This window comes from Molossus molossus, unplaced genomic scaffold (assembly GCF_014108415.1).
Source record: "Molossus molossus isolate mMolMol1 unplaced genomic scaffold, mMolMol1.p scaffold_m16_p_22, whole genome shotgun sequence".
NCBI classification, from domain to species: domain Eukaryota; kingdom Metazoa; phylum Chordata; class Mammalia; order Chiroptera; family Molossidae; genus Molossus; species Molossus molossus.
Genome location: NW_023425358.1, coordinates 36,532,156 through 36,554,317, shown reverse-complemented (window position 1 = coordinate 36,554,317; position 22,162 = coordinate 36,532,156). Strand labels below are relative to the sequence as shown.

Sequence of the window (22,162 nt, the reverse complement as noted above, 5' to 3'; positions counted from 1 at the left end):
TCTTCAAATGTTTCTTCAGGGACAGTTGTTAAAAATAACATTATCCTTTCTAAAATTCTAAAATAAGTCCTGGTGCCTTCGCCTTCTTTAGTGATATCGTTTAAATGTTTGCCCTTAACGAGTTAACGCTTTTAACAGAAAAAAAGGGGGGGGAGGGGGCGACACAATATCACCGTTCTGTGCAAGATAATTACAGGATGCAGAACCCCTGTTCTTTCCCGGGGCGCTGGGTACGAGACTTTAAAGCGAATAAGGGCCGGCTCCTCTTAGCTCTGTCCCTGGGAGGGAGAGCCGTCGGGCCTTTTTATCCCACGACTAATGTTTGTTACAAGAATACCCCAAAAAAAGTGTTCACTGCAAATGAGCAAAAGGAGAAATAGATCAAAGGAGAGAACAGCGTTCGGATACGAGGCGACAAAGCGCCCAGTTCGCATCAGCAGACCGCTCAGACCGCGCTCACTGCACCCAGGGAAAAGCAGCCCCGGGTTTAAAACTCAGGCCTCTGCAGGACCTCAGGCCTCGGCCCGCGTCCGGATGGGCCCCGCCCCGCTCCAGTCCGGCCACGCCTCTCCGCGAAGCCCCGCCTCCAGCCCCGCCCTTCCCGGGGGCCGGGCCATCCCAGCTCTCGCGAGAGCGCAGCCCGGAAGTTTACCGGCGTGAAGAGGAGTCTAGGAACCCACGTGGGTCGCGCTTAGCGATGCGCTGCTGGTGAGCCCGGGCGGAGCGGCGCGGCACCGGGCGCCATGGGGAAGCTACACCGTCGGTACAACGTCAAGGGGCGCCAGCAGGCGGCCCCCGGCCCCGCGAAGGGCCCCCCGGAGCCGCCCCCCGTGCTGCTGGAGCTAGAGGGTAAGGCGCCCCGGGGCTGGGCGGGAGAAGGGCCCCCCAGGAACCCGCAGCCAGCGCTGGCCGCTGGGGCTGGAGGGACCCCGACTGCGCCCGCGTCCGCGCCTCTGGGGCGGGGAGCCAGAGAGCTCCCCTCTAAGTTGACCCCGAGACGGGGGGACAGTGACAGTCTGACTTGAACCGGATTGGGGACAGTACCTGGGGTGTCTCTCAGCCCTCGGATAACAGCCGTGGGGAATTTGGGCCAGAAAATAAGGTCCTTACCTTCCCTGATGGCTTCGATCCTGCAGTCTTCCTGCCCCCCGTTTGCCTTGTGAGCCCAGACCTCCCTGCCCAGCTCCAGATTGCTTGACACCCCTTTGAGAAGGAGGCGCCTGCTAAGTGCCAGCGACTTTGCAGGCGCTGGAGACGTGGCAGAAAGGGAAACAAATCTCTGCCTCACTGAGTGTAGCTGCTCGTGGGAGAACACAGGCAGAGACACACGTAAAATATCCAGGGGGTGGTGTGGGTCGGGGTACCAAGGAGATGAAGCAGAGAGGGGGTGCGTTGACCCATGGTCAAGTCCTGAAGGCGGGCAGCATGGCTACAGTTCTTAAAACTCTCATTCTGGCCCTGGCCGGTTCTGCTCAGTGGTTAGAGCGTCGGCCCGCGGACCAGAGTTACAGGTTCGATTCTGGTCAAGGGCACTACCTTGGTTGTGATTCAGTCCCTAGCTCTCGGGGGCATTCAGGAGGCAAGCAACTGATCTCTCTCTCTCTCGCCCCCACTATCTGAAGATAAAAGGGAAAACATATCCTCAGTTGAGGATTAAAAAAAAACTGTCTCATTCTTCTTAATGAGGGTCACACCACCTCTCTTACTGTTTAAATAAAGATGTGCAAAGCAGGAGCAGTCGATGAAAGAAGCAGACACTGGCCATAAGGGGGTACTGGGGAGGGAAGGGCAGGGTGACATATCAGACACAAGGAGTCACTCCCAAGGTCCCTCCTCCCCAAGGTGCTGCAGGAGGTGGAGCTGGACAGGGATGTGATAGTGAATTTCGGTCTCTGTTGTATGCTTTCAGGCTGTGACATGTAAAAATAGGTACAACCCAAAACAAACTCCGTACCTCGCAATATTATTAGGAGAATAGCTTTGATCTCACAGACCCGCTGAGAGCAGGTTACAGTGTGTACCCTCTTACTGGTACCCTCTTTCCTCTCCCACCACACTGGGATGGAGGAGCCCTGGCTCACAACAGAGCCTGACCCGTGGCGGGTGCTGGGTGGGTGAGTTAACACGTGACAGTGGGCCTGTACCCTCGTTCCTGTGTGGGCGCTCAGGGGCTCCCACGAGGGGCTGGAGGGCCTCAGAGGAAGCCAGCATTAATGGGGAACCCTAGGTACTGCCAGCGTCTGAACTCTGGCCCAAGGGGCTGGAGGTTAAGCAAACATGTCTTTGCAGACAGGGACACCTTGAAAGGCGTCGATGCCAGCAATGCCCTCGTCCTGCCCGGGAAAAAGAAAAAGAAGACCAAGGCCCCGCCACTGCCGAGGAAGAAGAAGCCTCTGACCAAGAAAGAGCGGAAAGTGCTGCAGAGAATCTTGGAGCAGAAGGAGAAGAAGGGCCAGGTATGCCCACTCCTGCGGGCGTTCCAGACTGGAGAGAGACGGGGGTCTCCGTCCCCCAGTGCCAGCAGCGGGGAGACTGAGAAACCCTAGTCTCGAGGCTTCACTGGTTCGTGTTAGGCTTGCTGTCAGGGTCACCACACAGGGTGCTGTGTGTACACAGGTCTCCCGTTAGTGCCACTCCTTCCCCAGAGGACTCCTGGGGGGTCGGGGAGTTGGAAGATGGACATTTTATAACCTTGTGTTACGCACTCTCAACTTTGTGTTAATGAATTCTTGGAATCCGGGGCACGGGGCACGGGGCACGGGGCGAGGTTGGTGGTACCTGGCCCAGCCAACTGTATTGGGTGCTTCATTTGCGTGTAAATAAGGGTTTATCTTTTGGCTTCAAGGTCTCTTCCCATAAAAAGCCAGAGACAAAGCTAGGGTGTATGGTTTGCAGTAATGCCATCTCAAGGAAATAATTTACATAAATCCACTTGTAACCTGGGGGTACCGATCTGCAAATAAATGGGACTGTGTCTAGAGATCTGGAGCATTTGCTCTCTTGCAAAGCTCCCTCTCACTCCAGCCAGCGTGTGGTTGTAGGTTCATGGCATTGCACTGATCCCGGCCGGCTGAGAGACAGCAGATTTCCCGTTCGTGTGCCCTTGTAAAGTCCTGTGCAGTCCTTTTCCCTGCTCTTCCGTACTTCATTTTTCTTCTATTGGTTGTGAAAGATGTGTATGGAAACACATATAAAATATGTATAATTTCAAGAAGAATGAAACAAAGACTCATGAGCTGCTCACTGGGGAAAAGAAACCAGTGGGAGCATGGGGGTTTATCCAGGACAGCGTGTTATGACAGCGATGCAAAGAGAGCCACGTTCATCCACCCCCGACTCCGTAAGGGGTGCAGAGCATCCCCAGCCCATGCGTCTGCTGGCATAACAACACCGGCAGCAGAGCAGTTGCGATTGGAAGGCTGTCGGTACCAGTCTTGCTGAGACGGTGTACAGTCTCCCTCCCCTTCTGAAGAGAGGGTGGCGATCCCTCCTAAATCTGACACACTCATGTCCTCCCCAGCGCGCACAGATGCTGCAGAAACTGAGTGAGGTCCAGGTGTCGGAAGCGGAGCTGAGACTCTACTACACCACGTCCAAGCTGGGCACTGGGGACCGCATGTACCACGCCAGAACGTGAGTCGGCCAGCCCCTTCTGAAGCCTGTCCCTCCCTGGGGCATGAGAACACATGTCTGCAGTGGTCCACGGGCTGTAACGCTTCTTGGGGGGGTAGAGGCCCCAGGTGCTACATACCCTGCAAGGCACCGGACGCCGGCCTCCAGGGCGTCAGGATCTAAACTCCAGGGGTGAGCAGGGCTGGTTCCTTCGGGAGGCCGGAGCGTGTTCTCCGAGCCCAGGTGCTGGCCGGCAAGCCCTGTGAGATGCGTCCCCCCATCCCTGCCTCTGTTGTCACGTAGCGTCCTCCCGGCCTGTGCCTGCGTCTTGCCTTTCTCTCCTCACGGGACTGCGGGCCCACCCCGACCCACTATGACCTCGTCTACATGACAGCTGCACACTGTCCGGGCTCTGCTCAGGCTGGGGACAGAGCAGTGCACCGAAATAAAGTGATAAGTGAGCCTCCCTCCACGGCGGGCTGCGCCACGAGCAGGTGGAAGGAAGCTGATGTATCACTGCTGCCGGGCGCCAGGCAGGAGCTGGAGCAGGAAAGGGGGTGGAAGGAGGCAGAGGTGCCTCAGGGAAGTCCCTGGGAGGTGACATTGGCGTGAGGTGAGGGAGGGAGCAGGAACTGCAGAGCAAAGGCCCTGAGGCGGGAAGCTGCGTGGCCTTTGCGTCCTGGCCTCTGACAGGCACGGGAATCCACAGTTGCCCCGGGTCCACCCCAGAGCCGTGGTGTCTGGTTCCTGTCTGCTTGCAGGAAGGCTGACGAGGTCACGGCCCAGGGTCAGGAGAAGATCAGCAGCCTCAGCGGGGCCCGCCGGAAGCGCCGTCTCCAGGAATCAGAAGAAGAGTCTGAGTCCTCAGTGGAGTCTGAACCCGACGAGGCTGAGGCTGCCGAGCAGGCGGAGGCCCCTACAGAGATGGTGGCGCTGCGGCTGCCACCCGCTCCGCCAGGGGGCGCAGGGGAGAGCCCGGTGCCCAGGGGTCCGCCCGCGCCTGCCGGGACTCCTGCCGGGACTCCAGCTGCGGCCTCCTCCCTGCCCAGGCCCCCCGCGAAGCCCGCCGTCTTCATCCCCGTGAACCGCTCCCCGGAAATGCAGGTCCGTGGCTCCAGTGTACTTGATGCCGCGCGCTGAGGGTGCCGGGAGGGGTGGCCCTGTGATTCCGGCATGGTTGCCTCACCAGTGCCTACCCGTAGACCCCCCCACCAGCAACAGCTGCGCCCCCGGGTCTCGGGCTGCTCTGCGCTGGCCACGCTGTCCCCGAGGACGCCGGGTCTCGCTTCCCGCAGGGCCCTGCTCACGTCTCTGCCGCCCGCCCCAGCTGCCAAGGCTTCTGTTCCCCAGCGGGCACACTGTCCCCGCGTCCTTACAGCCCGTGCACATCCAGCTGCCACCTCTACAGAGACACGTCGCCCTACCTTGTTGCTGTCTCAGCACAGTCCCCTTGTCCCCTCAGCCGTTCTGCAGCGGACCCCTGATTCCCGAGTGCTGCCTTCCTCTCTCTGCAGAAAGAACGCCTGAAGCTTCCGATTCTGTCCGAAGAACAAGTGATCATGGAGGCAGTGGCCGAGCACCCCATCGTCATTGTGTGTGGCGAGACGGGCAGCGGGAAGACCACGCAGGTGCCCCAGTTTCTCTACGAAGCAGGCTACAGCAGGTGGGGCTCCCGGGCTCCGGCCCTGCCTTGCCGTTGGCTTGCTGTGTGGTTCTGGGCCCCCGCTTCTTCAGCTGTGAGATGAGGACGTCACTGCACCCACTTCCCCTGGGTGTCATGTCGATGAAATGACTGAGTGGGTGTAAAGCGCTTGGCTCGGTCCCTGGCACGTGGAGCGGCGTGTCACCTCTGTTGGCACTTTTGACACATGTGATCGGGTCCCCAAGGCCAACCCCAGGTTCAGCGATTTGCTAAGACACGTGGGGCCCAGCAGAGTCATAGTCTGTTGCTAAGTGACGCTGGGGTGCCTGCCTGTTGGGCGTGTCTCCTGGCCCCGGTGATGGCCACTTGTACCCAGCTGATGACGTGTTCTCCTTCCTGCAGCGATGACAGCATCATCGGCGTCACGGAGCCCCGCCGAGTGGCCGCTGTGGCCATGTCCCAGCGGGTGGCCAAGGAAATGAACCTGTCGCAGCGGTGAGGGCTCAGCCTCCGGGGCAGTGTGGAGGGCTGGTGCTCTGGCCGAGCCCAGGGGTCAGCCGTCCAGGGGATCCGAGAGCGTTGGAGGCCCTCATCCATCCCGAGGGCCCAGGGCAGAGTGTGGCGTCTGCGTCCCAGCACAGGGTTTCCTTCCACCAGGTTTTCTGCACGTCAGACGGTGGGACCCTCCTGGGCGGGGGCGTGAAGCTGGGATAAGCCTGCCAGGCCCTGTGCTCACCTCCCACACGTTGTGCTGCGGGGACAGTGGCCCGAGGGCAGAGCAGAGCAGCGGAGCAGGCGGGCACAGCCGCGGGCACTCGGCATTGCCCAGAGCATTGAGAACTCGGGTTTCTGAGAGGCAGCGAGGCCTTGGGAGCAGGCGCTGGGGCGCTGGAGAAGGGCTGGGGAGCGTTCCTAGTGCAGGTGCCCGGCCTCGGCCCAGCCCGTGCAATTCAGGGTTGAAGGGGTGGCTGTCCCGGTTCACCTGAGCCCATCGCGCCCGCGGTGCAGACGGAGAGTCTCATCCGTGCTCCCGCCAGGTGTTAGAGCAGCACCCGCTGGGCACTCGGCACACGGGAGCCTCAGCCTGCTGCACGTTCCAACTTCCTCTCGTGAAAACCACGGGCCCGTGCAAAAGGAGAAAGACTGGCATGATGAGCCCCGTGTACCCAGGACCAGTTTCGGTCTCTGTCAGCTCGGGACCCAGCTTTGTTTCGTCTGTACCCCACTCCTGGTCCCCGTCGTTGGGAAGCAAATTGCAGGTGTCATGTCGTCTCCCCCTCAGTATTTCCCTCTGTGGGTCTGACGTGTCCATTTGGAATTTAAAAAAGAAAACAGGGCTCTGTAAAGTACAGCGGCAATGCCCTGGTGACCAGAGCGCGTCGTGACCCCCGTGGGTCCTGTGGTCCACCTTCTGCTGTCCCTGGCCATGTCCTGGGAAGCTTTCCTAGTGGCTCGGTCACTCGGGCTCCAGCCAAGGTCTGCACACTGGTGAGGGGGCGGGCAGGTGTCTGGGCCTTCTTTGGGGCGTTGGGGGCCCTGCCCTTGGCTGCCTGCCCACCGGGGCCCAGTCTTCGCTGCCGCCCACCTTAGAGCGGCCTCAAGGCAGCAGCCCCGAACAGCCAGACCCCTGGGGCCTCACCTGCCCTGTCCCCGCAGGGTCGTCTCCTATCAGATCCGATACGAAGGGAATGTGACCGAGGAGACCAGAATCAAGTTCATGACCGACGGCGTGCTGCTCAAGGAGATCCAGAAGGTGGGTGCCCATCTCACCTCGAAACACGAGGCCGCCCTGGCCGGTGTGGCTCGGTGGTTGGAGTGTCAGCCTGCGGGGACCCGGGTTCGGTTCCCACTAAGGGCAAGTACCTCAGTTGCAGTGGGAGTCAGATGACACCCTGGCTGCGAGCAGCTGGTGCCAACTGTGGCGCCGCCTTGGGCAAGTAAACCCCGCTGGGCCTCCGTTCCTGGTCCCTTCCTCGCGGACCGTTCTGCAGCAGAAATGGTATGATGTGCGAGCGCTGAGCAGAGCCCCTAGAGCCGCGGTTCTCGGCCTGTGGGTCGCACGACCCTTTCACAGGGGTCACCTAAGACAAGGGTAGCAAACTTCCGTTATGGAGTAGCAGTGAACATGATTTTATGCTTGGGGGTCACCACAACACGAGGAGCTGTATTAAAGGTCGCAGGCTTAGGAAGTTTGAGAAGCACTGGCCGAGTAGGTGCTCCTTAAACTTGAGCTCGTGTCTTTGTGATGATCGGGTTCACGGATGGGCGCCGTAGCTGTGTGCCTGCTGCTCCTCGCTGGCCGGCGACATCCCCCGGGCAGGAGTCTGGGGAGGGCAGAGAGAATCCTACTTACCCTGCCTCCAGGCTGGCCAGGGTCGCTCAGGAAGGAGGCTGTGGGCTGTTTGGGGACCGATGGCCCTTTCCATGGGGCGTGCGTGCTTCAGTCGCCCTTGGTCCCCACCCAGCAGCTCATTTCCCGTTCCTGCCTTCTGCTCCCGTCGTCCGCGGCTGGTAGCTCAGGTCTAGTGAACAGTAGCTGCCCTTTCCCAGCCAGAACCCCCTTGAACAGAGCAGGAAGTGAGGTGCGGTACAGGGGGTGAAGTCCCAGCCCAGGATCCCCCAGACTGAGTGCTCCAGCACCCCTGAGTGGGGACAGGCGTGGAGTGACGGGTGGGTCAGGCCTGGGCTGGCAGGCCTCACCTGCTGGCCTCCCCCCAGGACTTCCTGCTGCTGAAATACAAGGTGGTGATCATCGACGAGGCCCATGAGCGCAGCGTGTACACGGACATCCTCGTCGGCCTCCTGTCCCGCATCGTGTCTCTCCGGGCGAAGGTGGGCAGGGGCGTGGGCCCCCTGCACCGAGGCTGCTGCTGCGGTGCTGGGTGCCCAGCCCAGTGCTGGACTGTGGGTCTCGGTGCAGCAGCCCCATGTGACCCCTCCCCTCCGTCCAATGCTGGCGGCTCCAGCGCAGAGTCCGCGGCCCGTCAGGCCCTGCCGTGTTGGCTTTAAGGCCCAGCCAGGTGTTTGGAAGCCACAGAAGTGGGGCCGCCAGCCACGCCCTGTGACCCTGCTCTGGGCCGCGTGCCCAGCACCCAGCCTAGGGTCACCCCTCCTCCCACCCATCCCCCCCCCCGATGGGGCCTGCTGGGTAGGGGACGCCACCCTGGCGGGGCTCTGCTACCAGCCCTGCTCCAGCCCCTTGGTCCTGCTGGGAAGGTGGCACCTCGCTGAGTCTTCCCAGTGCAGACAGTCCACCAGACAGCTGTCAGTGCTGTGCGTGCGCGTGTGCGCGTGTGCGCGCGTGTGTGTGCACCTGTGTATGTGACTGCGCCTGTGAGTGTGCGTGTGTGTGTGCGCACAGGACACTGGATCCTGGCATTCTGGGCCTTTTTAAATTTTATTTATTTTTAATGTTTTTACATTTTAATGATTTTATAAAGAGAGGAAGGGAGAGGGAGAGGGAGAGAGAAACCTCGACGAGAGAGAACATCGATTGGCCGCCTCCACTGGGGATCGGGCCCACAACCTGGGCATGTGCCCTCACCAGGAATTGAACCGGTGACCTCTTGATGCAGGGTCAATGCTCAACCACTGAGCCACACCGGCCGGGCCTGGGGCTTCTTTTAACCAGGGCAGGGGGCAGTAAGCAGACTCAGAAGGCCTGTGAACCTGTGACTGAGGAAGCAGAGAAAGGGGAGGACCAGGGAGGAGGCGGAGGAGGGTGGTGGGAGAAGACCTGACTGGGTGGGGGCTGAAGGAAGTGAGGGGACGAGGTCCGGTGGGGTTGGAGTGAGTGGACCCAAGCTCACATTCCGCCATCGGAGTTTAACTTGGGGGAAACCAAGGATCCCCTTTAAGGAGCCACCACTTTGAGGGAGGCAGGTCCTGCGATCAGCTCACTTCTCCCACTTTTTCTGGGACCTGGGCATCCAGCACGGGGGCTGAGGGAGGCCGGGAGGGCACAGGTCTCCCCACCCTGGGTGGCCGAGGGTCACCGAGCCTGTCATCCTGCAGAAGCTCCTGCCGCTGAAACTAATCATCATGTCGGCCACGCTGCGGGTGGAGGACTTCACCCAGAACCAGCGGCTCTTCCCAGAGCCTCCTCCCGTCATCAAGGTGACACCCCGGCCAGGGTCTTGGGCTGGGGGGAAGCAGGACCCTGTCAGCTTCCAGACTGAGACTTCGTGGTCGGGAAAGGGGCAGGAACCGAGCCTGGGCTGACGCTCGCCCCTTGGTGCCTATCAGGTGGAGTCGCGGCAGTTCCCGGTGACAGTGCATTTTAACAAGCGGACGCCGCTGGAGGACTACAGTGGCGAGTGCTTCCGGAAGGTGTGCAAGATTCACCGTATGCTGCCCGCAGGTGAGGCCCCGCCGGGAGCAGGGCCGGGCGCGGTTCCCTGTTCTCGCTGTGCCTCGGTTTCCTCCGTCCCGGCGTGTTCACAGCAGCTGCCCTGCTGAGCTCCGTCCAGAGTATCGTGAGGCTTCAGTGACCACGGGGCAGCTTCTGTCCATGTCTGATAAGCAGGACAACGCACAGGGCCCAGGCAGGTGGCAGTGGCGCAGGTGTGTCCCACCTGAGATGACCCCAGGCCCCGTAACACTGTCCTGCTACTTACCTGGTGTCACGCCAGGTGGCTTTGTCTTCCCTGTCGCTCTGGGTTTACCTGTTCTGGGTGTTGGTGTAATTGTAGGGTCAGGCAGTACATGGCTTGTGTCTGGCTTCTCCCCCTCAGCACCATGTTCTCGAGGTACATCCACACTGTAGCAGGTGTCTGCTCCATTCCTGTTCGTGGCTGAGTAATATTCCCCTGTGGGGGAGGACACGGTCTGCGGGTCGTCCATCCATCGATGGGCACCGGGTTGCTTCCAGCTCTTGGCTCTGTGCACGGAGCTGCCGTGAGCGTCCATGTGCAGGTCAGAGATTCGCAGCCTCCTTCCCGATCTCTTAGCACATGCCCGGCTGTGGACCTGCCGAGGCCGACAGTGACTGTGGAACCGCAGCCCCCTCGGTCCGGGACATGGCTGCTGGGCGCCTGCCCATGTCTCCTGCTCGGGCGGGCTCTCTTTTGTGCCCGGCGCTCAGCAGAGTTTGGCAGAGGGTGGTGGCTGAGTCAGTGCTTGCTGCGCAGATGAACGGTTAACGGGGCACTTGTCCTTCCTGCAGGGGGCATCCTGGTGTTCTTGACGGGGCAGGCTGAGGTGCACGCGCTGTGCCGCAGGCTGCGGAGGGCCTTCCCGCACGTCGGACGCAGGCCGCCAGGTAACCGGGAGGCTGGGCACTCGGGGCCCCCTTCCCTGCGTGCGAGCTGCACCTTCCCTGCCCTCCCGACTCCGTGAGGGCCACTGGTGCGGGCACCGTGCTCTGCAGAGTCCGGAGAGCCAGCCTGGCCCCGGGAGTCTCCCTCCCTAACGTGCTCCCCCCTCCAGCACAGGAAGGCCAGGAAGACTCGGTGGAAAAGACAAGGAAGTTTAAGAAGTCGCGGGCGAGAGCGAGGAAGGCCCAGGCGGCGGTAGGTGGAGGGGCGCTGGGGCTCTGGAGCTGCCTGGTCGGCATGGCGGCCCCCCGCCCCCGCTGCGCAGAGGACATTGGGTGGGGGAGACAGGAAGTCGGGGCTCACTTCTCGGTCACAGTGCACTCGGCTCAGGTGCTCGGAGCCACCTGTGGGACAGTGCGGGGAACCGGCGGGGGCGGCCGAGGGCCGGCTGTGATGGGAAGCGTCAGGGTGCCCACGCTGTGTTCCGGAGGAAGCTTCTGGAAGGCCAGGCCCTGCCGCGTTCACAGCGTGCCAGGCGGCGCCCTGCGTGCTTCACGTGGGTTGGCTGACAGTCCTGGGATCACCCCCCATTTGCAGGCGAGGAAACTGAGGCACCAGGAGGTGGCGCAGCCTGCCTTGGACTCCTGGCTCGCGGGTGGCGGAGCTGGGCCTTGTCCTTGTTTTTCCGCTCACGACACGTGTCCACTCGGGGCCACTGCGGCCGTGGGCCTGACGTCTTGTTTTCCCCAGACGCTGCCCCCGGTCAGCTTGGACAACTACTCAGTGCTGCCGGCGGGCGGAGGCGACGAGGACAGGGAGGCGGAGATGGACGAGGAGGAGGAGGCCCTGGGCTCCGACCTGGACCTGGACCTGGGGGACGATGGCGGCGACGCAGGTGCGCCTCCCCCCACCCCCCGTCCTCTCAGCTCAGTCACTCAGCAAGCGGCCGTTCAGCCCCGGACTGTCCCACCCTCTGGGGCTCCGGCCGTGGGTGTGACCCCGAGTTTCTGCCCCTCGCCAGCACTGACTGAGCCCTGAGAGGCCAGGGGTCCTGACTGCTCTGTCCCCACTGTGCCACGGTGGGGGGGCGTGTCCAACTCCAAAGGTGCTTGCTGGGGCCTCTGTGGAGACAGCCCCAGTGCCCTGCCTCGTGCAGCCTGGGCCGTAGCAGGCAGCCTAAGGGACCCCAGTGCGCTGTGGGGCCGCTTACCAGGCTCGTCCCGAAGAGGAGATTCTGCCGTGGCCGGGCAGCAGGCCAGGGAGAGCCTCGGCCTCTGGGCCCTCTGTCCACCGGGCTTGACCTCCCTGCCCTCGGCGCTGGTCCCCAGACTGAGCCCTTGGCTGTGTGACTGGCACAGAGCTGGCTCCTGCCGTGGGCGCTGGTACCAGCGGGCCTCTGCCTCCCCCAGGTGAGCAGCCGGACGCCTCCCACCCTCTGCACGTGCTGCCGCTCTACTCCCTGCTGGCCCCGGAGAGGCAAGCGCAGGTAGGGACAGCCGGTGGGCAGGGCGCCCCGAATCACCCACCGCATTCGCTGCGGGGTCCGCACCTCCCTGAGCCTCAGAGCCGCAGGCGAGCGGAGGTGTGCTCCCCTCCCCCGGCCTTGCCCTGCTGGGACAGCTCTGGCCCCGCCCCCGCACGCACCCTTTCCTGACCCGATGGTTCATGTGCTGTCTCTGCCGCCCTCCTAGGTCTTCCAACCTCCCCCTAAGGGGACTCGGCTGTGTGTCGTGGCCACCAATGTGGCCGAGACGTCCCTCACCATCCCGGGCATCAAGTACGTGGTGGACTGTGGGAAGGTCAAGAAGCGGCATTACGACCGAGTGACCGGTGTGTCCTCCTTTCGCATCACCTGGGTCTCCCAGGCCTCTGCGGATCAGCGGGCAGGCCGTGCAGGCCGGACGGAGCCCGGCCACTGCTACAGGTGGGACACCCCAGAGTCCTCTGTAGCGACGTTCGGCTCCTCTGTCCCAGCTGCCCGCTGAGGAGCAGAAGGGACTGTCGTGGGGACTCCGCAAGCCCTTGTTGGCTTCGAATCCTCGGCTTCTTCCTCTGTTCTGCAGACGTCAGGCCCTGCTCGCGTCTGGTTCTTTGTATTTTTATTGTCGAGTCGTAAGAGGTCTTTACGTATCTCAGATGCTAGGTCCTTGTCTGAGGTAACACGGCAGGTGTTTTCTTCCAGTCTGCGTGCTGCTCTTTAATAGCTTTGCTGCTGTTTTTCCAACGTGTTTTAAAGTACGGGAAAAAGACAGTTGAGAAACCACACAAAGAAAACCAGGAAGAAACAACGGTGGTTAAAATTTACTGAGTGCCGTGTGCCAGGCCCCGTCGTAAGCTCTGCACACGTGGTATCTAACATCCTCCCAGCCCTGGCTGGGTAGCTCTGTTGGTTAGAGCATCGTCCGGATACACCAGGGCTGTGAGTTTGATCTCCCGTCAAGACACATGCAGGAGTCAACCGAGGAATGCATCAATTCGTGGAACAACAAATCCCTGTTTCTCTCTCCCTCCCCCTCTTCCTCTCTCTAAAATCAGTCACTAGCCCGGCCAGTGTGGCTCAGTGGTTGAGCGTGGACCCCTGCACCAAGAGGTCACTGGTTCGATTCCCGGTCAGGGCACATGCCCAGGTTGTGGGCCCAATCCCCAGTGGGGGACACACAGGGGGCAGCCCATCAATGTTCTCTCTCATCGATGTTTCTATCTCTCCCTCTCCCTTCCTTTCTTTCTCTCTGATATCAATAAAGAAAAAAAATTGTTTAATAAAAACTGGAATCAGGCAGGAACGGGCAGACACCCTAGCTGAGTCGGGGTCCCCTGTGGGCGTTGTGGCCGAGTGTCTTTCCGCTTGTCCGAGCTGTTGGGCCTCGTCTCCTCAGGCTGTACTCGTCCGCGGTGTTCAGCGACTTCGAGCCATTCCCCCCGGCCGAGATCACGCGGAGGCCGGTCGAAGACCTGGTCCTTCAGATGAAAGCCCTCAGCATCGACAAGGTCAGTCACAGCACAGCCCAGCCCTGCCGCACCCACGGAGCTCCCCGCACACCCGTGCCTGGGACGGTCACCCAGGGCGGCCCTAGCCCCTCACAGGCTGGCTTCCCTTCCCCGTGGCCCAGGGCACCTGGGAGCGGAGCGCAGGGGTGCTTGCCCAGCCGCCTGGGGCTCCCTGCTTCCCGGAGCCCCCACTCTCCCAGGGCTGTGCCCCTTGAGCACCAGGGGACAGCTGCCTGGACAGACGCCATGCAGACAGACAGGGCCCACCCCACTGCTCACTGTGCTGTGGCTCACAGAGTGTTCTGTCCACTGAGTCCTCGGGGATGGACAGCCCCACATCCCGTCCTGGGGTCACCCGCTTCTCCCTGCTCCGGGCGGGGGGTAGAGTCAGGAGAGCCTGTGCCCAGACGACACCCCACGCGCACTGGGATCCTTCCCCAGTTGTTCCTCCCCCGGCCGGCGAGCTCGTCCGCTCTGTGTGGCTATCGGTGCCGGACACTTCATGTGAATGGCCTCACACAGCCCTTGTCCTTCCGTGGCCGGTGTCATGTGGCTCGGCCACGGTGCGGCACGTGTCCCTGCCTCCTTCCTTTCTGTGGCTGAGGCAGGGGCCAGCGTGGGGACGGGCTTTGTTGGTGATCCCTGTGCCCCCCAGGGCGCCAGGGTGTGGGGCTGCTGTGGGCACGCGTGGCGGATTCCTACACGTGTGTTGAGTTGGTCGTTCCTTCTAAAGTGCCACCGTCCCCGTCCCCATTTGTCGTCCGGGCACGTACTCGTGTGGATTTGGTGTTTGGTCTGCGCCCCTCCCGGTGGTGCCGGGGCTCGTGCGGCGGACCCTTGTCTCTTCTCCGTTGCGGGAACAGCCCCTGGCGCACATCAGGGTTAGGTGCTCAGTGCACGAGTGAGTGGGCGCAGTGACTAAACGGGGGCGAGGTCTCAGGGGTGTCCCTGGCACGAGGACTTGGAAAACCTAGGGCCCTGCGTTCCGGGTGCTGGGCACAGGCCTGGCCTGGCTGCGCTGTGCTCACTGCTGGGTGTTCACGTCTGCCTCTCGCTGTCCCATGTCCAGGTCGTCAACTTCCCCTTTCCCACCCCACCCTCCGTGGAGGCCCTCCTGGCGGCCGAGGAGCTGTTAATTGCGCTGGGCGCCCTGCAGGCGCCCCAGAGAACGGAAAGGTAACGGGGAGCAGAGAGCCCAGTTCCCGCGGCGTTCCCACCCCCCCCTCCCAGGCTGAGCATGCCGGGCCCCCTCCCCTCCAGGATGAAGCAGCTGCAGAGGTCTCGGCTGAGCTGCCCCATCACCGCGCTGGGCCGGACCATGGCCACGTTCCCCGTGGCGCCCCGCTTTGCCAAGATGCTGGCGCTGAGCCGGCAGCACGGCTGCCTGCCCTACGCCATCACCATCGTGGCCGCCATGACCGTGCGGGAGCTGTTCGAGGAGCTGGACAGGTGGGGGCTGGGCGCTGTTCGAGGGGCTGGGCAGGTGGGGGCTGGGCGCTGTTCGAGGAGCTGGACAGGTGGGGGCTGGGCGCTGTTCGAGGAGCTGGACAGGTGGGCTGGGCGCTGTTCGAGGAGCTGGACAGGTGGGCTGGGCGTCTGGTTCGAGGAGCTGGACAGTGGGGGCTGGGCGCTGTTCGAGGAGCTGGGCAAGGGTGGGCTGGGCGCTGTGCGACGGGGCTGGGACAGGTGGGGCTGGGCGCTGTTCGAGGCGCTGGGCAGGTGGGCTGGGCGCTGTATCGAGGAGCTGGGCGGTGGCTGGGCGCTGTTTCCGAGGGAGCCTGGGCAGGTGGGCTGGGGCTGTCGAGGGCTGGAAAGGTGGCTGGGGTGTTCGGGGGCTGGGACAGGTGGGCTGGGCGCTGGTTCGAGGGGCTGGGACAGGTGGGGCGCTGGTTCGAGGAGCTGGACAGGTGGGCTGGGCGCTGTTCGAGGGGCTGGACAGGTGGGCTGGGCGCTGTTCGAGGGGCTGGACAGGTGGGCTGGGCGCTGTTCGAGGAGCTGGACAGGTGGACTGGGCGCTGTTCGAGGGGCTGGGCAGGTGGACTGGGCGCTGTTCGAGGGGCTGGACAGGTGGGCTGGGCGCTGTTCGAGGAGCTGGACAGGTGGGCTGGGCGCTGTTCGAGGAGCTGGGCAGGTGGGGGCTGGGCGCTGTTCGAGGAGCTGGACAGGTGGGCTGGGCGCTGTTCGGGGAGCTGGGCAGGTGGGGGCTGGGCGCCCTGGCAGAGAGGTGGCCTTGCGCAGGCCGTGGGCGCCCTGGCGGAGAGGTGGCCTTGCGCAGGCCCTCGTGCCCTCGCACCAGTGTTCCGATCGCGACAGAATCCGCCGGAGTGGGTTCCTCGGGCAGTGCCCAGGTCAGGGCTGCACAGGGCCGGGAGCCCAGACGCTGGGCTGGCCGCCTGGGTGCAAGTCTCCCCTCCACTCCTGAGCTGTGACCCTGGAAAGGTGACAGCACCTCTCTGGGCCTCATCTCCCCACCTGGACAGTGGGGGTGCCGCGTCAGTAGTGACCGAGCTGTCGTTGGGGTTAAACGCATTCCTCCGGCCACAGGGCTTCAGCTGTGCCTGCTGCCTGGGCGTCACCAGGACCCTGGGGTGATTGCTTCATCCGGCCACACCTGGCGGATAGTTCGGCAGTTGTCAAGTGGTGGTTTTTTTAATCCTCACTCGATATTTTTCCATTTATTCTCGGGGGGGGGGGGGACAAAAATCGATGGGAGACACGTTGATTGATTGCCTCCCACTGGACCCTGACCAGGGCTGGGAACCAAACCACAACCAAAGTGCGTGCCCTTGACTAGAATCGAACCCACGACTCCCTGGTCCGGGGGCTGGTGCTCTAAACCACTGAGCCAAATCGGCCAGGGCTGTTACACTGTGTCTTTATATTGATCTCTAGACGGTCAGTCGCTGGGCTGGAAACGTGCCCACTTTTTATCTTGTTGCTGCCAGGGTGAATTTTGGGGTACATTTTGAGCCAGAGCCTAAGGCCTTAATCATGTCAGTGACCCCACCATGCGGTGTCCCTGTCCCTAAGCCCTGGGGCCTCCCCCTGGTTCACAGATACGCTCCCTGCCCCTGTGGCCTCGGCCAAGGCAGTAGCCGGTGGTCTGTTGTGTTTGCAGACCGGCCGCCAGTGACCAGGAGCTCGCCGTGCTGAGGGGCAAGAGGGCCAGGGTAGCCCAGATGAAGAGGAGGTGGGCCGGACAGGGGGCTTCCCTGAAACTCGGAGACCTCATGGTTCTGCTGGGTGTGTGCCGGGTGTGGAGGGCGAGGGGGGGGCTGGGCGAGGGGGGCAGCGCGTGCGAGCGTCCCTCTTCCCCAGGCGCTGTGGGAGCCTGCGAGTACGCGGGCTGCTCGCCGCAGTTCTGCGAGGCCAACGGGCTGCGGTACAAGGCCATGCTGGAGATCCGGCGTCTGCGGGGCCAGCTGACCACCACAGGTACGGCCCCGCCGGCCTCTGGAGCCCCTGACCCCCGTCCATGGGCAGCCCCGGCCGAGAACACGCCCTTGTCACGTTAGAGTTGTTCAGAGCGATGCTGTCCGTGTACGTTTGGTCCCGTCAGTCACTGGTTCTGTGTTTGCAAGTCCACCTACTCACCAAGATTTGTGCACGACCCCAGCACCAGCCCTCGGCGATCCTGAGCCCCTGAGGACACCCACGCGGTCCCATCCGCCGTCTCTCAGTCCCGCCCACTCTCGGTGACAGCCCTCGTCACCCTCTGCCCCTCTCTGGCCTGGACCAGCTGCTCACCACGCCTTCTGTCCAGCAGCCCCGGGTGCCCCAGCCTCACCCTGGGTTCCCCACTCCCAAGTAGGGTCGGGCCCTGGCTCGCGGGGTGCAGGAGGACCCACATGTTTCTGGACTACTGTCCTGCCACCCGAAGCATGTGGCTTCTCTCGGTGCCGCCTCGTGGGCCGAGAAGGCAGCGGAATTCCGTGCCATCCGCTTTCCGGGGGAAGGGCAGGGTGAACGCTCCGGAGACTCCGGCTGGCAGCTCCTCTCACCACGGGCTCGGCCGAGGCCTGGGCCTCTCTGCCACCACGGAGGACTCGGGGTCCTGAGGAGGAGGACACGGCTCTGGGTGGGCAGCTGGTCCTGCCTGCTGGGGGCTTGTCTCCCCGCAGCCCCGGTGCAGCAGGCTTTGAGGCGGGAGCCACGTGGCACGTGGCTGGGGCTTCGAGAAGGTCAGTGTGAAGCCAGCCCAGGCCTTAGTCCTCATGCCTAGCTCTCCCCACAGTCAACACTGTGTGCCCCGAAGCTGGGCTCTTCGTGGACCCCAAGATGGAGCCACCTTCCGAGAGCCAGGTGACTTACCTGCGGCAGATCGTGACGGCCGGCCTGGGCGACCACCTGGCTCGCAGGGTCCAGAGTGAGGACCTGCTGGACGACAAATGGAGGAACGCCTACAAGGTGGGTCTCCAGCTCGGGCCCGGCGGGGAGCCAGTCACTGTGCCCAGGCTCCCCTCCCCCAGCTGTGGGCAAGGGCAGGGCTGTGCCAGTCACGGCTCCCCCGTGGCCGGTGGGTGCGGGGCACCAGCTTCAGAACCACTTGAGCGAGGTGTGGGCCACACCGCACACGGCTCACTGCGGTCAGGGTGCCGCTGGTGGTCTGGAGCCGCTCCACAGAGCAGCACGACGTCACCACACGCAGCCTCAGGACGTTCACCCCACTCGCCATCGGTCGCCCCATTTCTCATCTCCACCCGAGCACCTACGTTCTGTGTGGATTTGCGATTCCGAACAGCTCGTGCCAGCGGCATCAGGCAGCACGTGGCCTTTCGTGCGCGTCCTGCGCGGCTTCTCGCGGCTGCGGGGGGGTGTGGGCCCCACTGTGTGCCGGCGCCATCAGCGTCCCCCCGGGCCGAGCCCCGTTCATCAGACTGCCGCGCCGCGGACGGAGACTCTGCTTCCCTGGCCGTGCACAGCGGACTCGCGTGGATCATCTCACCGCGTGCTCGTGAGTCTCCTGGACTCACGCCGACTCCCCCTCTCTCTGCAGACCCCTCTCCTTGATGACCCCGTCTTCATCCACCCCAGTTCCGTCCTTTTCAAGGAGCTCCCCGACTTTGTGGTCTACCAGGAAATTGTGGAGACCACCAAGATGTACATGAAAGGTAACGAAGCTGGTGGCTGGCCCTGGCCTGACCCCATGGCTCTGGCGAGCCGTGTCGCCGGGACGCGGTGGGGACGTGCTCGAGCCCCCCCCCCCCGGCAGCAGTGCCCGCTGACCCGCCCCTCCCGGCCCAGGCGTCTCCGCCGTGGAGGTCTCCTGGGTCCCGGTCCTGCTGCCGGCCTACTGCCAGTTCGACCAGCCCCTGGAGGAGCCGCCCCCGGCCTACTGCCCCGAGAAGGGACGGGTGCTCTGTCATCGGACCAGCACCTTCTGTGAGTCGGGTGACTTCTGGTGGCCGAGGGCTGCGGCACGCACGGCCCCGCTCCCTGCGTAGGAAGCATGTGTCTTGGGGTGTCACCACAGGCAGGGCCCTGGGCTCGGGAGCTAGGGAGACTGGGGGGTCCTCCCCTGCCCCTCACTGGCGCTTGCCCTCCAGATCGCGTCGGCTGGCCCCTCCCTGCGGTCCAGGTGGACTTTCCGGGGGGCCTGGACTGCTACAAGCACTTTGCCCGGTTTCTGCTGGAAGGGCAGGTAGGCAGCCGGTGATCCCCGCCCCTTCCTGGGCATCATGGACGGGAGGTGAGCCTGGGACCCTCACCCCATGCTGTGACCTCTCCTCAGGTCTTCCCCAAGCTGGCCTCGCACCGGCGCTGTTTGCTGTCCAGCCCCAGCACGATGCTGAAGACGTGGGCCAGGTACAGCCCTCCCGGGGGTGGCAGGGTGGCAGGCAGAAGCTGGCCTTAGGCTCCTGGGCCACGTGGCGTCACAGCAGCCGCGCGGCTTAAAGCGGCAGAAACGTATTCTCAGTCTGGAGGCCGGAAGTCCGAAGCGAAGGTCTCGGCAGAGCTGTGCCCGCCAGAGGCTGCAGGGCAGGGTCCTCCGGCCTCTCCCCGCTCCTGGGGGCTCCCGCGCCCTTGGCCTGTGGTCAGACCACTCTGACCTCTGCGTCTGTCTTCACATGGCTGTCCCGGGCCTCATTCCGCCCTCTCGTCTTGTAAGACACCGTCACACCCCATCCGACACGACCTCATCTCCGTCGGTTCCATCTCCAAACAGCCTCTTTCCAAACAAGGTCACATTCTGAGGTTCTGAGTGAAGTGAACTTTTGGGGTGACACTGGTCACCCCACTGTAGAGTGGCCAGGTGCCAGCAGGAGGTGTCCTGTATACCTGAGCCCCTGGGGGCTTCCTGCCAGCTGAGCACAGACCCACTGCATCCCGCCATCATCGTCATGGTGATCACCCCCCTTGTCACCCCTGCCTGCCCCATCCCTCTTCTGCTTCCTGTCTACGCATGGCCAGCCCCACGAAGACACCTGTCCCTTCCTGAGGCCGCGTCCTGGGCAGGGTGGGCATGGAAGCAGCCGGGCACTCCCAGGGACTCGGGCTGGGGTGGGGTTGGTGGGGGGGTGACCCAGGCCAGGCAGCAATCTGGAGGAAGGTTCTAGATGGGAGAAGCTGCACGTACGGAAGCTGCTTGGATGGGCAGGTGCTCAAGGAACCAGAGAGAGGCCAGGGCGGGTGGGTCGGAGGCAGCAAAGGTGGGAGTGGTGGGTGGTGGGGTTGAAGAGGTGATGGGGTCTGGACCCTTCTGATGGGGGAAGGGGCCCTCCACCCTCCTGGGCCCCACAACCCACGTCCCTGCGCGCAGGCTGCAGCCCAGGACAGAGAGTCTTCTGAGAGCCCTTGTTGCCAAGAAGGCCGACTGCCGAGATGCCTTGCTGGCTGCGTGGAGGAAAAACCCCAAATGTGAGTTAGGCCAGGGCAGGGTGCCCTGGCCGAGAAGAGGTTGGGAGTGGACGGGACGGGCCGGCCAGGGCAGCCCAGGGTCGGTAGGAGGCTGTGCCCTGCAGGGGGTGGCAGGGCCCAGAGCCACTCTGACACTGCCCTCCCGCCCGCAGACCTGCTGGCTGAGTACTGTGAGTGGCTCCCGCAGGCCACGCACGCCGACGTCGAGAAAGCCTGGCCCCCGACCTCTGACCGCTGACCCGATGGCTCGCCGCAGGCTGAGCCCTGGCGTGGGGAGCGAGGGGATGGCAGCAGCCCGTTTCCGGCATGGCCGCTCTGGCCCCGGGAAGCCCGCATCCATCTCAGCCCGATTCTCCTGGGGCTGACTTTCTAGAACTGTTTGTCACATGGCGGATAATGGTTTATTTCATGTGCTCTGTGGACTACATTAGTCTCTGTGGAGCGTCAGGGCTGGACCGAGTGACTGCAGGTCCTTCCTTCCTTGGGTGCGGTGCCCCCTCCCTATAGTGAGGCAGGACCCCAAGGTTCCACCCCTCTCCTGGAGAGGGGCACAAGGAGGGGCGTGTCCCTTGATGGTCAGCTCCCTTGCTGTAATAAATCTTGGCGTAGAAGTCCAGTTGTCCTGTGAATCTCTGATGTGGGGTGGTCTGGGGGTGCCCCTCTGCCCCACACATGCTGCTCACCTGCGTGTTAGTGACGGCCACCTGGCACCATGAGCCTGCTGGGGTGGCTCAAGTTCCTCTCACTTTCGCATGGGTTTTTTTTTAATCAATTTGTGCTGATACCGCAATAGAAACGTCAGAGCTCCATAATATAAAACAAAACAACCAGGATAACGTTTAATATTCCAGAACTCTTCACTGCCCCACGGCCTGGCACCTGACCCCAGTGTGCCCCCTCCTACGTCTCTCCCCCTCACACATCCGAGCCATCTGCAAGCTCTGTCGCCATACCTCCAGAATTTGTCCAGAGCCCCCTCGTGCTCCCCACCATCCCTGCGTGGACCATCTGTGGCTTCAGGGCCGGTCTGGTGTCCAGCCTGTGGGCCCCTGGTTTATTCTCCACATGGCCGCCAGAGGGAGCCTTCAAAGCCCAAATCTGGTCATACTCCAGGTGCATCAGGCCTTCCTGTATCAGAAGATTCAAACCCCTGCTACCTTAGTCCTGTACACTCCATGCACAGGGTTTACTTTCTGTGCCTGCAACACAGAGTGCACCCTACCCTCTCAACCTCGGGGGCTTTGCACCTGCCATTTCCTCCATTACTGCAGACAGGCACCCCTGACTCGCACACACCGTCCTGGTTCAGCTTCCATCTCGTCATCGTTATTCTCATAAAACACATCACTACTTGCTTATTGTTAAGCAATAAGCTTGCTTGACCCTTGCTTGACCCCGCCTTGCTTGAGCGGGAGGGTCAAGTGTAGGAGGGCTGAGAAACCTGCCTGGATCACCCGAGTGCTTGAACTTCACCTGGGCGCACAGTAGGTGCTCGGTGTGTGCGCACTGCCTGGCATTCAGCACTCAGCTTCATGAATGACCAGTTGCAAAACCGTCCAGAGAAATCCAATGTCTTGGACTTCTGGTCAAGGTGGCGGCGTAGGTAAATGCAGTATCGTGTCCTCCCACAACCACATCAAAGGTACAACTAAACTACAGAACAACCATCATTCAGAACTGCCTGAAATTGAGCTGAATGGAAGTCCTCCGAGTACGGAATTAAAGAAGCAGCCACATCGAGACTGGTAGGAGGGGCGGAGGGGCTGGTCCCACAGTGTGGTGGATAAAAATCAGGAGGACACCTCAG

General features: G+C 62.7%; 1 protein-coding gene across 1 annotated transcript; it reads left to right on the top strand.

The window, feature by feature from the left end:
- Positions 1–706: 706 nt before the first annotated feature.
- DHX37 (DEAH-box helicase 37) lies at positions 707–20,765 on the top strand. The gene is made up of 27 exons (XM_036276708.1): positions 707–849; positions 2,290–2,456; positions 3,521–3,633; positions 4,374–4,716; positions 5,127–5,275; positions 5,657–5,749; positions 6,911–7,007; positions 7,973–8,086; positions 9,269–9,370; positions 9,500–9,614; positions 10,419–10,514; positions 10,682–10,764; positions 11,260–11,404; positions 11,919–11,995; positions 12,201–12,433; positions 13,386–13,497; positions 14,567–14,673; positions 14,758–14,946; positions 16,616–16,740; positions 16,816–16,932; positions 17,732–17,904; positions 18,494–18,608; positions 18,742–18,879; positions 19,044–19,138; positions 19,229–19,302; positions 20,258–20,355; positions 20,508–20,765. The coding sequence occupies exons 1-27, from the start codon at positions 744–746 to the stop codon at positions 20,591–20,593; spliced, it is 3,462 nt and encodes a 1,153-aa protein (XP_036132601.1). The 5' UTR covers positions 707–743; the 3' UTR covers positions 20,594–20,765.
- Positions 20,766–22,162: the final 1,397 nt, after the last annotated feature.